This window comes from Rhinopithecus bieti, unplaced genomic scaffold, assembly GCF_001698545.2.
Source record: "Rhinopithecus bieti isolate Rb0 unplaced genomic scaffold, ASM169854v2 scaffold_3878, whole genome shotgun sequence".
In the NCBI taxonomy this organism is placed as follows: domain Eukaryota; kingdom Metazoa; phylum Chordata; class Mammalia; order Primates; family Cercopithecidae; genus Rhinopithecus; species Rhinopithecus bieti.
The window spans coordinates 730844-747267 of record NW_016805059.1 but is presented as its reverse complement, the minus strand read 5'-3'; the positions used below and the strand labels follow the sequence as shown (position 1 = coordinate 747267).

The 16424-nt window shown below is 34.0% G+C and overlaps 1 protein-coding gene across 6 annotated transcripts in view; it reads left to right on the top strand.

Moving 5' to 3' along the window:
• The window catches only part of GRIA2 (glutamate ionotropic receptor AMPA type subunit 2), a 150460-nt gene that overhangs the window by 120389 nt on the left and 13647 nt on the right, over window positions 1–16424 (top strand). For all 6 annotated transcript variants that reach the window (XR_001885380.1, XM_017871039.1, XM_017871038.1 and 3 more), the window contains exons 11-12: window positions 167–537; window positions 5020–5218. Coding sequence is in view for 5 of the 6 variants with exons in the window: in XM_017871039.1 (XP_017726528.1) it covers window positions 167–537; window positions 5020–5218 (570 nt within the window). In the remaining variant the exon portion in view is untranslated. The remainder of the gene's footprint in view (window positions 1–166; window positions 538–5019; window positions 5219–16424) is intronic.

Below are 16424 nucleotides of genomic sequence, written 5' to 3'. Positions count from 1 at the left end.
GGGGGAATAATTCCCTTTTGTTCATTCTTTACTGGGACTATACCAGGGAAAGAATTATTGCGATTTCTCTGATTTCCTCTCCTTTTTCTTTGATCCAGTGACATAACCACGATTCCCTTTTCACCATGACTCCAGGTACTATTACTTTCCTTTTTTTCCCTTACAGAAAGCTGATATTGCAATTGCTCCATTAACTATTACCCTTGTGAGAGAAGAGGTGATTGACTTCTCAAAGCCCTTCATGAGCCTCGGGATATCTATCATGATCAAGAAGCCTCAGAAGTCCAAACCAGGAGTGTTTTCCTTTCTTGATCCTTTAGCCTATGAGATCTGGATGTGCATTGTTTTTGCCTACATTGGGGTCAGTGTAGTTTTATTCCTGGTCAGCAGATTTAGCCCCTACGAGTGGCACACTGAGGAGTTTGAAGATGGAAGAGAAACACAAAGTAGTGAATCAACTAATGAATTTGGGATTTTTAATAGTCTCTGGTTTTCCTTGGGTGCCTTTATGCAGCAAGGATGCGATATTTCGCCAAGGTTGGTTACTCACCTGCTTCAACTTTGTGCATTTTAGGTCTCAAGTGGACATTCATGGTGTTTATGAATTCACTCTAAAGAAGTTACCAGCTGCCGACTTCCTGTCCAAGTGGTTTAAGACTCTTAAAGGACATCCTTTTCGCTTCGGCATAAGTCTGTGAAATATATGAACAATGTTCTGCGAATGTTGCTCATCTATTTCCCTGGTGAAATTATACACACCATGGAGAGGCTATAAAATGCATAAGGTTCCTATCATTCCATGCCTTCTTGGAGGGGTACCGTGTTTTTGCTGCATATTCTCATTTTACAGTCATCTGTGTGTTGATGCACAGACCTGTATATGGGAAAATGGGCAACGTTATTTATTAACTGCAAAAGTAACACCTTGTTAGATAAAACTTTGTTGGCTCACATCTCATCTCTTTTATTTTCCCATCATTAGCTCATGGAAATGGTATGGGAGAGATACTATAAAAATTTTTTTTTCTAGGTGAGGTTACTGGATTAATATAATAGCATATTTTCAAGTACCCACAAATGCCTGGAAGGGACTAATCATTCATTAAAAAAACCTATCCATATCGAATGGTAATACACACACATCATGGAATAAACTCACCTACCTTTAATCTCATTATGATATGTTAAATCCCTGCACTAGAATTTCTAATTATAATGAATCTACCACAAAGTGCCTATTGATTTTATTCATGTTGCACATATGAATAAGAATGATAGCCATGTTTGGCTCTTCAGAGGAATAAATCATGTTTTTCTAGTGTGATTAACATTTAAAGTCAAAATGTTTATCAGTCTACTGGCGCATTTTAATTTGGGCTCTAGTACCCTTCTTTGATTTTACAGGATATCTTAATAACTAATGGAGTGGGTGCCTTTCATGATACAGTTTTATTATATTGTGAGTATATTCTCAAAATCACTTTTGAGCATAGCAAGTGATTAATTTAAGAAAACTATATGAGAAGCTCAAAGATTTGTATCTTTTGCAATCTTTTTAGTATATTTCACTCAGTGAGATAAAGGAAATACATCATGTAGGCAGCAATTATCAGTAGCTTACTTCTCTGATAGTAGGTACTTCTAGCAGGAATGGTTTAAAAAATTATATTTTTATGAATTATACAGAGTTTTAAAATCTCAGTTTCACCAGATTCCCTGTGACTTCCCTGTGGGACTTCAGTGAATTAGAAATATGCCAATGGTATTTGCACAGCATGACATGTGTGTGTGTATATATATATATACACACACACACACACACACACATACATATATATATATTTTTTACCTCTGACAAAATCATCTCTGTATTTAGTTTATTTGATCTAAGTTAAAGATATATAGAGAAGTTTCTAATAATTTGGAGGAAAATACTAACCAAATTGGGGTCTCAGAGAACATTCTGGCCCGTAAAATGATAAAGAAGTAGTTCACTCTTTGGTAAGAAGGACAGTGAAGTATGTTACCCTAGTTCTGAAATGTAAGGCAATAATATCCTATGCTATGCCTTTTGGATAGTAGGGAGAGTGTATGTGGGTTCGTTATGAAGTAGGACATGTCAGCCCAGTCTGGCCTGGGTTCCTGTCGATGCCTGCTCCTGGGCATGATGGCACTGCAGGTAGTTGTTTAGGTATCCAGTGTTTGTCAAGGAGTGGGAAACCTAATTGCACACAGGGGCTGGAGCACAAGGCATATCAGCAATCTGTATTATCCCAGAGTCGACCATGACATATAGATGACTTCCCCTTTTCATCAAGGCTGCATCTAAATTAAGATATTTTTTCTGTGCTTTTGATTTCATTCATGAGTCATGACATTACAATTTCACATGTAGTAACTTTTATTTCCTGGTAGGATAAACAGATTTTAGATAGCATATTTTCCTTGTTATTGATTGATATTTTTTCCTTCAGAGTGTATTTGATAAAAATTTATTTTATTAAAACATTTGAGATACATGGCTTTCACTTACGCTATATATGCATTTTAAAATTCAACATAATACACTGGCAAAGTTAATGATTTTTAATGAACAAAACTATCGTTTCTAAGAATGCAATGATGGTTACCCCAGTTAAGAAGAATACAGTAGCTTATTATCAGTTTTAAATAGCATGACATCCACAGATCACTTTAGAAATGTCTTTAAATATTAAAAAATATTTATAATTCTTTTCCAAGTAAAATATGATATGATACTATATTATTAATGTTAATAGAACACATTTAAGTTGTAATCTAGAGTGATTTGTTAAATTAACTTCTCATTTGTCTGAAATTAAGTTTAGAATATCTTATCTATAAGACATGGTCTCATGGAGAATAGAATCACAGAAATTATGAGAGCAATATGCTGTAAAGGTTATTTTTATTGTCCTGTTTGCTTCCGGATTGTCCACAATGACCCTAAAGGAATCAAATGAATATAAAAACGTGTGTCATTTAAAAAACGATTTAGTGGGGATTAAAAAGAAATAAGAGCATATGCACATTTCTTTACTCCTTTAGTGCTGATGCTGATGAGTGAAAGTTTTACTTTTAATTTTAGAAGTAACTTTTTGTCTGTCACCATAAAATAATATTGAATTTCCTTCTCTGCATAATTTCTCAGGAACTCTTTGAGAAACATGAATTGATGCTTTAAAATACTTAAAAGTAAATAATAAATAGCTGAAGTACTTTTGCCTTTGAATTATTTATAAGTCCAATAAAATGTTTTGGATATCATGTACATTTTAAATCAGTTGATGTATTAAATCTGATATAAGGACTGGAATAGAGGACAACTTACATCTAACATTTCTTAATTTTTACAACTGGAATAGAATGACTTATAAAAATGATTCTTAAACATATCGTAAATTAATATGCGATGTGTAGAGTCAAAAGCTGATTACATGGTAATCAACTTTTGTTTTAAGGGATTTGAGCAGTCAGGTACTGAATCTGCCCTCTTAAATATATGATACATGTCGTATAACTATACTTCCCATTGATATTAGATGAATAGTGAACATTTTGAGAGTGATTGTGTCTACATAAGGCATTTTTCAAATGTAAAATATATTTAATATCCTTTTCAGAATATATGTGAGAAGTGTTTAACTTTTTCCATCCTATCATATTTATTTAATTTTTTGTATTTCATACAGACTTTGTGATAAAGACCTTTAATTATATTCTTTTGTTTTCCTTGCTATTTTCTCTCTCTATCTCCTTTATTTTAGCAACTGATGTTTCTATATAAAAAACCTTTTCATTTAAATAAGCTTCTCTCCTTTCTTAACTGCTTGAGTGGTTTATTCTCCAAATATTTCCCGAGTGTTTGATCTAGTATATGTTTCATCAAAAGATTTATTTCTTAGTGTTAATTGTCAAAAACTTTAAATCATAAATTGCCAAGCATGATTTAAATTTTTAGAAATATCACTTATTCACACTAGCAAGTCTAATTGTTAGACATAGCACAGTTCCTGACAACAGAGAAATGGTTATTTTTATTGGTTTATCAATATCACTTAAATTCTTAGTTATGTGCAGAATCCCATCAAATCTTTCAAAATAATGCAGTATATATCTTTTGCTGTATCTCTATACCTGTATTCCCCTACTTCAGGTTTTAAAGTAAATTATTGGGAATCTATTAAGCTTTTAAAAACCATTCTATGTAAGAATTTGTAGTCAGAAAAATATTGTTATTTTATTATACCTCAAACTAGAAATTTATATCTTCACAAACTTTTAAATGTATAATTTGTTTTCTTTAAGTTTTGTTTTTTTTTTTTTTAAGCAAGACACATAAAGGAACAGGGTCATAGCCATCCATACCCTGAAGCCATCTGATTTTTGTTCATTAATAGTTATATTTGGTGTGATATCTTTGCTTGTAGCGTTATTTTTTCCTCATTTTTTCTTTCCTGTACTGTATCTAATACCAATGTTTTACATACACAAGATTAACAAAATTTGGGGCCTTTTTTTTTTTTTGGAAATTCACTGAGTGAATTAAAGGGAGGGTTTCTTTGGTTTTAAAGTTATATCTGTGGAGTATGCTTTTATTTAATTTTTGATTTTGTTCATAAACATTGTTATGAGCTTTGCTGGTGATATTACATTCTCTTGTTTACGTTTACTTACATCATGAGTGGATAAATTTTTATGAGTATTTGTAAATTTCTTGAAATTGCTTTCTTATGGGATTCATATCAAACTATTTGGGCAATACAATTATGAAAGTATTCCAGAAATCAGAAGTTCTGACCTGTGTGTACGCTGTTAAATTTAGCTACTCTGTACTCCTTGCCCAAAATGTTTAATGATTTCCAGTTTCGTTAACGATATTGAAAAATATAAAATTAAATATTCCCCTATAAGTCAATATTTGCATAATACTGTTAACTTGTTTTTTTATTAGGTCATTCATTTCACTTTACAAATCCATTTCATACTTGTTATTAGATCCCTCTCTGGGCGCATTGTTGGAGGTGTGTGGTGGTTCTTTACCCTGATCATAATCTCCTCCTACACGGCTAACTTAGCCGCCTTCCTGACTGTAGAGAGGATGGTGTCTCCCATCGAAAGTGCTGAGGATCTTTCTAAGCAAACAGAAATTGCTTATGGAACATTAGATTCTGGCTCCACTAAAGAGTTTTTCAGGGTAAGAGATTCTGCTTTGTAGTTTCTGATTTTGTTCCTGAAATTTAACCTATTTAAACTTTGTTTCCCTCCCATAGTCAATTCCAAGGTACTATGTGAAAGTAACCCTAATTCTATTTCTGTTCTTCACCTTGTCTCTGCTTCTGACCCTTCCTTATCCCAATACTTAGGTCTAGCTCTAATTTCTGACTCCTAACTCCTTAGGAGAAAAACCACAATGTTGCAATGAAATCTATTTTACCAAAATTGATTGTCCTTTTGGAACAACATTGAAGCAAAGTATAGTTAAGATTAGATTATTATGTTTTCAACAAAACATCTTATTTTTGTTTGATTTTAAATAAATATGACTGCATTTATCTTACCTAGTTCATAATTGAAAAACTCACATTCAAATCAATTATGTTAATTATGTGTGAGGAAACAGATTATGTTCATATGTGTTGATTCTGAATTTTCTGTGCAAAGCTTCCAAGGAAAAGCCAACAAAGGCCCTCCACTTCCTAACTTTTAAAATATGTGGCATATTTATACTGTGTCTATTAGATGTAGGTTACTTTTTTAACTTTTGTTCTTATGCTCTCTTTTTATAGGATAAGCCCAAGGGCCTGATGTTGGCATAATTTTCTTTTTTTCTACTATTGTGTGTATAAAACAACTCTTTCTATGAAAATGTTTAAATGCAGCTGATTAACATAGGTCTAAAGCCAATATTGGTGACATGTAATGGTCTCTGATAATCTATAAATATCTTCGAATATATCTGAGTTTGAGTGAGATCTAGTCCAACTGATTCATGAATTAGGATTAGGACCTTCAAATGACCGTCAGAATTTAAAGACTATCTCATGCTACATTACCTCTGGTCTCTTTTCTGAATAACTTCAGTTCAGCTGAAGATACTATGGGAGAAAGGGTTCTGGGAGTGGGAGTGGTAGAACCGTAGCTAATAACAGGTAGTAACTTGGGTGTATGTGAAGAGTGCAGGACCTTGATGAATTGATTAGGTACCTCAATTTAAGTGCAAAGATGTGGACCATCAGCAGTTTTTTTTACTTTAATGCAGATTTTAGTATGAATCTTGTAATGTAGATTTGACACTAATGACAATGTATTATCATTTCTAAACATATAGGCAACATGTGTATGAATACTCAGTTTAAAAATGTTGTGTGTTCCTCAATTAGAAGTGCATTTGAAAGCATTTTTAATATTTGTATGCAGTGTGGCTTGCTTTTATCTTATTTGAAAAAATTAGGTGCTCCCTCTTGAAGTAAATGAGATCTATGAGAATGATGCAGATGCCTGTTACAACATGATTTACTTGGTGCTACTTTTGTTGATTAAAATGATCTTTTTTTTTTTTTTTTTTGAGACGGAGTCTCCACTTTGTGGCCCAGGCTGGAGTCGCCCGTGGTGTGATCGTTGGCTCACTGGCAAGCTGCCACCTCCACCGGTTTCACGCCATTCTCCTGGCCTCAGCCTCCTGAGTACTGGCACTAAAGTCGGGCCTGCCACCAGACCCGCTAATTTTTTTTTTTTTTTTTTTTTTTTTTTTTTTTTTTTTTTTTTTGTATTTTTAGTAGAGCAGTTTCAGCGTGTCTGTTAGCCAGGATGTGTCTCCGATATCCCTGACCATCCCGTGATCCGCACCGCCTCTCGGCCTCCCAAAGTGCTGGGATTACAGGCGTGAGCCACTGCACTGCACCTGGTCGATTAAAATAATCTTAATTATTTTCAGACACTCTCTTCCAGTTGAGCATGCATCTGTGGAGAGTTCCAGTTATTACCTTGTTTGGACAATAGTAGTACCAGTTACTTTTCACTACTACACATTCACATTCACAAAGCTTTTCAGTATATCTTCACTGAGTCGATCATAGAAACACGTGTCTTAATCACCAAGGTGCTAGAATCGTATGTCCAGTGTATTCACATTCCCTAGTAGACAAGATAAGAAAGCTAGTTGAGTCTGGGAAAAGAATGTTGCTACTTTTCTGTTTCAGTGCACTAACCTCATGGAGCCCATTTGTTCCAATATGCAATTGTGGAGGTTTTATAAGGTTGTGGAGCTTTTCTTCCCTAGAGTAATAGAGAAGTGATGATGGATAGTTAGGCAAACTGATGACTTCTATCTATCAGTATAGCTCCCCAAAGAAGTCTCTTATCCATTACCTGTTTCAACCTAACAATATTTCTGTCTGATAGTCAGGGCAATGATTTTTGTTTGATATCTGTGCATTATTAAACAGAAGCTCAGATAATTTGGGGCATTTGATTAAATTCATGCAACTAATAAATATGCTGAGGTCTTTTCCTCCTAGCCAGGGTTCTTTCTATACACTATTTTTCCTTGTGCAGCAAAGTCTCTGGATTTATTTCACTGCCTTCGTGCTCTATTCTTGGTTACATCCACTCTTGCTTATGTAATGCTAGAACATCAGACACGGTTGACACCCAAGCAAGTCCTCACCGTTCCTCTCAAACTATCTCCAAAAGGAACTGTTGATGAAATGACATTGGCTAGGTCTCAATGCATATAATGTTGTAGTGGGCTTCTCCTTATCTAGAGAAAGAAGAGTGTGGGCTCAAACTTATTTAAAATCACACTATTCTGTTTGTACCAAAAAACAGAAGCCAACAAAACAGCAGGCATCACCAAAGAGAATAGGAACTTTATATGTTAATTCTTTCATTAAAGTATATGACATGGTTGTAATTTTGGAAATTATGTATATTAAAGTTTTGTTTCTTCAAGTTGAATTAAATAAAAATTTTGCTAGTTTATGAGTAATTTTGAGCAATTTTGCTAACTATATTACAATAATATTTGATAATTGGATGCCATGATGACAATAGTGAGGAAAATCTTATTTATGCTTCTGATTCTCAAAATGTTTTGTAGGATTCTATGGCTTTCCAACTGTATCCATCAAGTATCATACTTTTCACATAGAGTTGACTGAATTAGTATAGGGAAACTGCATAACAGATTCCCTTTGAGTCAACAACTTTTTTCATAGAACGTTATGTAAATCATTGAACAAAATGAAACTAATTTAGAGACATTTTAAAGACAAATAGGTTCGATTTTCATTAATATTGTTTCCTTAAATCATAGGGTGAACCACAGTATGTCTATTGGCTGTAGTGTGGTTGAATTTCTGAGTTTCTGTGGAAAATATGGTAAAGGGAATTCTTGTTTGTATACCTAAAATTAACATTCACCACAGGTCTTGGGTTCATCCTCTCTCAACTTTTCTTTGGTTCTAAGGAATTTTGGGACTTCTGTGTAAGGTAGATACAGAACAGAGTGAATGCTGGCGGGCTGATTATTATGGTGCCCAGCCTATCAGGAAAGGGATATGGATGAAGTGGGCTGAAGCAAGACTGAAAACATGTATTGCTTACTTTGTTCTCTGCTCATTCATTACGCTTACTTTCGGAGTCAAGATCCAGTAAAATAGCTGATTACACACGCAATAATGCACTTTTATCACTTGCTAATCTTTAAAGTTCTAACATTTATCTTCATGTTTTGTAATGTGGCTTAATTTGGCTTTAGTGATAGCTTTGTCCTTTTTATGGTCTTTTACAACTGGGAATTTTATTAGTTATATTATTGCTAAATTTTCTACTATCACTGAGTTTATCAAGTCAACTGATAAATTGGTTTTCATCATAGCCAGAGATTTGGATTTAGCATTGCAGACGTGGATTTGAAAAGTTAGATCATTTTCTAAATTTCAAATAATAACTAACTGAAAGATAAAAAGTAAGTTGAGGCCGTTTAGAAATTAAAGGCCAATTCTAAAATAGAATTCAGAATTTTGAACTCCTAGTCTTTTGTCTCAATGTTAATTGTTTCATAAAAGTATATTCTTGTTGAAATAAAAGCACTTCATATAAATTTATAAGATGAATATTTTGTTTAATAGTTAGGGATCTGTTTTGTACTGACATGATGTTTGTTCTTCCATTAAAGTCTAAGATATTTTCAGATTTCAGGTAAATCATAACAAACCACATTATATTAATATTACTTTAGTAAAGTCAGTGAGTATGAAATTGTCATAGAAGTTCAATTTAAGCTGCAGATTTTCTAATTTAAAATCTATACTTTTCTTCAGTGATGATCATTAAACGAAACATTCATGAAATATTTACTTTGCTTGAAAGAGAGAGTAAATGGAGAACAATCTTGTAACCACTAAGAGATGTGAGGAAAATGAGTCTGTCTTCATTTTCTGCAGTTTTCTGTTTATGGAACTCATGCACATCCTTGTACAGAGTGAATGATAAAGTCTGAATCATTTTGAAGTTACTGATCATCCCTAATTATAGTACCACTGTAGCATACCTATAATTAAGAGAGAATTAGCCATTCAATTATAAGCCACTATTTTTAGAGCTTCACATTTTAATAATTTCTTATCTCAATAAAATAGGACAGATCTTGAATTAGATGACTTTGTATAGAAAATGATTGTATAGGACCCATATGTAGTATGTTACTACAGAAACTTTGATTTTTAAGGACAGGAAATGGTTTTCTTATCTAAACCTATCATTGGCCTGTCAAACCACAAAGCACAAGTATTAGCTTGCAGACAGGAAGGAGCTCTTCATGCCTGTGCTGTCTCCCACACTACAATCTGTTCTTTCTGGTTGTCTCCTCTGGGAGGATGAGGGACACATATTATTCTCTAAATATATGGTCTACTTTGATGATAATGTTGAAAGAAAAAGATTCTAAACATTGCCAAAATAAAGGTATTTGCCTTCTTGTTTAATGCAGTTTGTTCCATCTGCAAAAGATATTTAGTCTGGTAGTAAACCACGAGACTCTACTGTTAATACTCAGCATTGTAGACTTTTTATAGAGTTTAGAAATAGTATAAATAATGGATAACTAATATCAATGCAGCTGTTACTTACCAGTGAAATAATTAGTTTGAAATTTTCCATGTGCATACATGGTTTCCTATATAATCAATATTACAAGAGAATTAAAATAATTGAGAGTACTTTTTTAAAAGACGGTAACCTTTTTTCAACTCTATGGCACACGATACACTTATTTATATTTACATATGAAAACATTCCTAAAATATAATTGCAAATAAAAATGTTCTAGCCATTATGACACCTTTTCTATGGAACTATATTAATTGCTATTTCATTTAAGTTACATTTAAATCAGTTATTGTTTGTGTTTAGTAATAATACAGCATGATTTCTTTTTTGACATGTTATAAATAATGGACTTCACAAATCTGTCATTCCTCATACTTATTTTACTATTCCTGGTATTGCTAATGATTTATCTGCCACAATTGCCTCTATTGCCTATTTCTATGAAGGCAGAAATATGTATGTCTATGATACATATGTATATATCTATTTATCAATACATAATATCTTTCAAATATTTTGGAAATAAAATGAGTATAGCCATTTGTTTCTCTATATATGTAGAACATTACTCATATCGAAATAGACCTTTCATAGATGTGTCACCCATGCTTAAATATTTAAATAGTTTCAAAAATAGTAGGTGTTAAATAAATGCTGAATGTGAATAAATAAGGAAAAAATAGCATCGTATGCATATGTTGCAAGTCACTCATGCATAGTTAGTCATCTATTACAAATTTTTCTTCCTTAGTTTTTTGGGGGCTTGATTATAGCAGAACAATCTGCACAGCTGACAACTCTTGCATGCCCAATTCTTCTCTAGATGATCCAGGAGACGTTAAAATCATTTCCTCTCTGGTTAGCAGTTTTTCTTTCTCTGACATTTTAATTTTTATCACCATTCCACAGAACATCTGAGAAAGCATTGAATTCATAAAGCATCCTAAATGTATTTATGAATACATTTAGCCTAAGTTGCCTTCGGGAGAACCCATGATCTCTGATTTCAGCTAACACTAGTGGGTTAACAATACTGGAAAGGTCAAAATGTTTCCTTTAAAATGTATTGCCCAGTTTAAGGACTGTGCAGCTCATTCAGTAGTTCTTAAATTTCATAGGAAGAGAAAAATAAGGAAATGTAAAGGAAGCCATGATGAAGCATGTGTTTTTGGTGACCCAATGCTAAGGAAGGTGTATGTCTGCTTCTTGAATTGTAATTATTGTGCAAAGTGGCAGCTTTTCCCAGGGTAGATATGTTATTTTGGTCATTCTCTTTCCATAACTATTCTTTGTAAATATCAATGTGCTCTGTAACCATGCAATTGTGTCTTTTAAAGACCAGTCTTGCGATACACTGGCTAAATAATTTAACTAATCAGATTACGGGAGACGTTCTATTATTGTCCATACCAAAGAGAAAGCATTCGTTTTCATACCAATAGCAGATCATGAGAACAATTCATATAGAAGGAAAGGTTAAAACAATACAGAAGTGATTTGGGTTTAGTCTCTCATTTCAAAACCTTTCTAAAATTCCTGTTTAAATGCTTCACAGAAAATATTAATTTCAAAATAAATTACAGGTGCTTTAAATGTCTTAGTTTTCAATTCACTTTATTATCTTATTTAAGTAAAAGAATCATCTCTGCCTACCTCTGTTGGATCTTTCACACTAGTTGCCATGGTGATAAACATGGTCCCAGAGCTCTGTAGAGAATGGAATTGTTCAATTATTTAAATATATTGGAATCAAATCTCAACTAAAGGTAAGTATTATCGACAACATTTTGAAAATTATTCAATTAGACTTTTGATATTTGAAGGAAAATTTGATGGTTCACTCCTATAATCCTAACACTTTGGGAGGCCGAGGCAGGCAGATCACGAGGTCAAGAGAGCAAGACCATCCTGATCAACATGGTGAAAATCCATCTCTACTAAAAATAAAATCCAAAAATTAACTGGGTGTGATGGCATGCGGCCAGCTACTCTGGAGGCTGAGGAAAGAGAATAGCTTGAACCGGGGAGGTGGTGGTTGCAGTAAGCCGAGATCATGCTACTGCACTGCAGCCAGGCAACAGAGCGACACTACATCTCAAAAAAAAAAGAAAAAAAGAAAAAAAAGAAAAGAAAAGAAAATTTGATATTAAAGTATTTAAATTTTGCATTTCTGGCACATAATTTTGCCCTAACTTCTACTAAGTGATTAGCCAAAGCAAAGAAATTGGTAAAGGTGGCTGCTTATTTTCATAGGGAAATGATTTTTTGTTTATTTGTTTGTTTGTTTCTTGAGACAGGGCCTCACTCTGTCTCCCAGGCTGCAGTGCAATGGCACGGTAATGGCTCACTGCAACCTCAACCTCCTGGCTTGAACTGATCGTCCTGAGTAGCTGGGACCATAAGTGTTCGTCACCATGCTCAATCAGTTTCTAAATTTTTTTGTAGAAACAGGATCTCTCTATGTTGCCCAGGCTGGTCTCGAGCTCCTGGACACAAGTGATCCTCCCACCCTGGCCTCCCAGAATGCAGGTATTATAGGTGTGAGCCACCTTGCCCAACCCAAAAATGAAATTTTAAAAATAAAATGGAAATTGGACAAATCAAGCAATGACAAATATTCTCAAGGTTCCGAAATATGATGTTTCATAGTGTCTTTAAAGGAACAAAGATCTTATCATAGTAGAGGATGTTTTATAGATTCTAAAATTTATAGTATCTCTCTCAAATCTTATAGTCTATGTGGCTTCTTTAACAATGTTGAGTAGAATTAAAAGTTTCATATTAATTAGCATTAAAATTTAAACAAAATTAGAGGCTTGTATGAATATTTGTGCTTTTCAAAATGAAATATACCAAACATTAAAATGATTGCAGACATGTTATTGTGGCTAGCATCTGATAAATACAAGTATGAAATATATAAGATTACCTTTTCTTAACTGTATATAAAAAGTATAAAGTCATTGTCCTATATAATTTTGCTCCAAATACTTTTCTGACTAGTCTTTCATTCCTGACATAGCAAAAAGAATGTAGACTTAAGCTAAATCCTTTTGTAAGGCAGACAGTAACGATTGATGAAACAACTTTGATCTTTTTATCAGAAAGATTGAGATCAGAGCCTTCAAACATTTGTTTCAGGATACAGATACACTTTCCATGTATGGGTTAGTAATGCGATGTTTGAGGATAAGAAATGTAGAAAGTATCGTGGTCATTGATTTACCAAAGGGATTTATACTGATACTACAAGGGGCCCATTCTGTCTTGTGTATATTAGTGGGATTTTCCTGGCTACTTTTGAATTTGCAGCCATTTATCCTTTCATGTTACTTCCTAAATTCTAGGGTTTTGTTTTTGTTTGTTGTTGTTCATTTCCTTATTTTGAAATCAAATTCAGTGCTTATTTTTTTTTTTCATAGTCAAATTTTCTTAAGGTTGTTAGAGCCTTCCTTCCTCCCTCCCTTCCTTCCTTCCTCCCTCCCTCCCTCCCTCCCTTCCTTCCTTCCTTCCTTTCTTTCTTCCTTCCTTCCTTCCTTCCCTCCCTCCCTCCTTCCTTCCTTCCTCCTTCCCTCCCTCCTTCCTTCCCTCCTTCTTTCATTTTTTCTTGTAACCTCAAAATATTGAAACACTGCTCTTTAGCTTGGCAGTGGGATATATAGAGATATTCCCTAAAGCAATGGTAGCTGGTTACAGAGCACAATGCAAATGGTCTCGTAGTGTTCCTAGTTTTCAAAAAACCAACTGTGCTGCCCTGAAAATTTGTTCATTTATAATGAAAAAGAATATCACAGACTTTTAAATTAGGATAGTTCGCTAATACAACCAATTTTTCTCATAATTACATTCACTTTTTAATTGCATAAACACACACACATACACACAAACATTGAAAATGCAGTATTTCTGAATTCGTGTTACTGAGGTTAGATCAAGATGCTGAATTAAAATATTGTAAAAGCCGGCCGGGCGCGGTGGCTCAAGCCTGTAACCCCAGCACTTTGGGAGGCCGAGACGGACGGATCACAAGGTCAGGAGATCGAGACCATCCTGGCTAACACAGTGAAACCCCGTCTCTACTAAAATACAAAACTAGCCGGGCGAGGTGGTGGGCTCCTGTAGTCCCAGCTACTCGGGAGGCTGAGGCAGGAGAATGGCGTAAACCCGAGAGGCGGAGCTTGCAGTGAGCTGAGATCCAGCCACAGCACTCCTGTCCGGGCGACAGAGCGAGACTCCGCCTCAAAAAAAAAACAAAACAAAAACAAAACAAAACAAAAAATATTGTAAAAGCCATTATCTCACATTGCAAATAAGTTCCTTCTATGTGGTGATTTCTAATGTCCACATCATCTGTAAACACAGAAGTTAGATTACAAATGAACTTCCAATTTATGTTCATTTTAGAGATACCATGACATTTATTGAGTTAATCATCCAAACAATTCTTGAATGTACCTTACGAATTTGTTAAGAGTCACTATTTTTATTGACAATCTAACTTATTTTGCTACAGTTTTCATTGTTATGGTCTTCAGAAAGTTCTTACAAGATCAAAGCTTGTATCCTAAGTATTTTCATTTATTTGTCCTAATTCTGGCTTAAGTAATTGTTTTCTTTTGCATATTATAGACACATCAAATACATGGAGAGAACTATCATCTCTTTCTTAACTTTTCTTATCACTAACCTTAAATTCTGAATTCCCTCACCCATTAATTATTACATTTTCAAACCCTTCTTATAGTTTTCATATATTTTAATTGCAAGTTTGCTCGTGTTATTCTTACAGTGTGGTATATAGATCTGGGGTCTGATTTCATCTACTTATAGAGGATCTTTTAAAATTCTTTTTTATTTCAATAGGTTTTGGGGGAACAGGTGGTGTTTGGTTACATGAATCAGTTCTTTAGTGGTGATTTCTGAGGATCTTGACCTGAATCTGAAAATTAAGACTTCAGACCACAATTTCAATCTGAACATTTGTGTTCTTCAGGCAGCCCAGTGTTTACATGGAGAAAAAAAAAAAAGACTCTAATGAAATCATGTATTCTTCAGTTACTACAATCACACCATTCTCTATTACTCCATTGCTATTTATTTTGCTCACTTATTATATCCTCCTTGGCCTTTAAAGTATTTGAAATTAAAAATCTGTTATCTAGACTTTATAATTTCACTTAAAATCTTTAAGTTGATTAGCTTTTGTGGTAACTGCATGGAATTAATCGCTTGCCTTAATTTGAAGTTTACTGAAAACCTGGTTGATTTTAATGAATTGTGGTGAGCCTCATGTATTCTATTCTATGAATATGAATTGATTGAAGTTACATGCCAGCTTTTGCATTCACTCCTGTTTAATTTTACATTAGTTTTTTTTTTTTTTTTTTTTCCTCATTGTCCTAATCCCATAACATTGAAATACTGGTTCTATCATATACAATAGTAATATCTGCAAATTTGAAATATTTGTCATGTATATCTTCATCCAAATTGTTGACTGAAATACTAGACATAATGGAAATAAGTATATAATCAGTGGTATAACAGCAGCTTCTGTTGAAATCAACATTTGTATACAAAGAAATATTCAATGTTTTAAAATATGATTGATATTTTCATCACAAATTCATCTAATTTCGATCAACCTAATTTTCTATCTCAGCCACAAAATATGATATACTTTTCAAATGTTTTGATCGTGATCAAGATGTTCGTGATAGATCTTGAATGCACCAATTGAACAACACTATTAAAAATAACACTATTGGCCGGGCGCAGTGGCTCACACCTGTAATCCCAGCACTTCGGGAGGCCGAGGCGGGCGGATCACGAGGTCAGGAGATCGAGAACATCCTGGCTAACATGGTGAAACCCCGTCTCTACTAAAAATACAAAAAATTAGCCGGGCGTGGTGGCGGGTGCCTGTAGTCCCAGCTACTCTGAAGGCTGAGGCAGGAGAATGGCGTGAACCCAGGAGGCAGAGCTTGCAGTGAGCTGAGATCCTGCCACTGCACTCCAGCCTGGGTGACAGAGCAAGACTCCGTCTCAGAAAAATAAATAAATAAATAAATAAATAAATAAATAAATAACACTATTAAAAATGAAAGATGGGATCATAGGGGTATCACTTGCTCTTCCTCTACATTATCAATTCACATTGTATGCATATACGTGCACATATAGTTAATACATAAGGTATAATGAGTAGGCATTCCATTAATTATGTCATTTACCATTCATAAGGGAATGAGAACATATGGAAATAACATTTGCATTGCGAACTTTAAAGT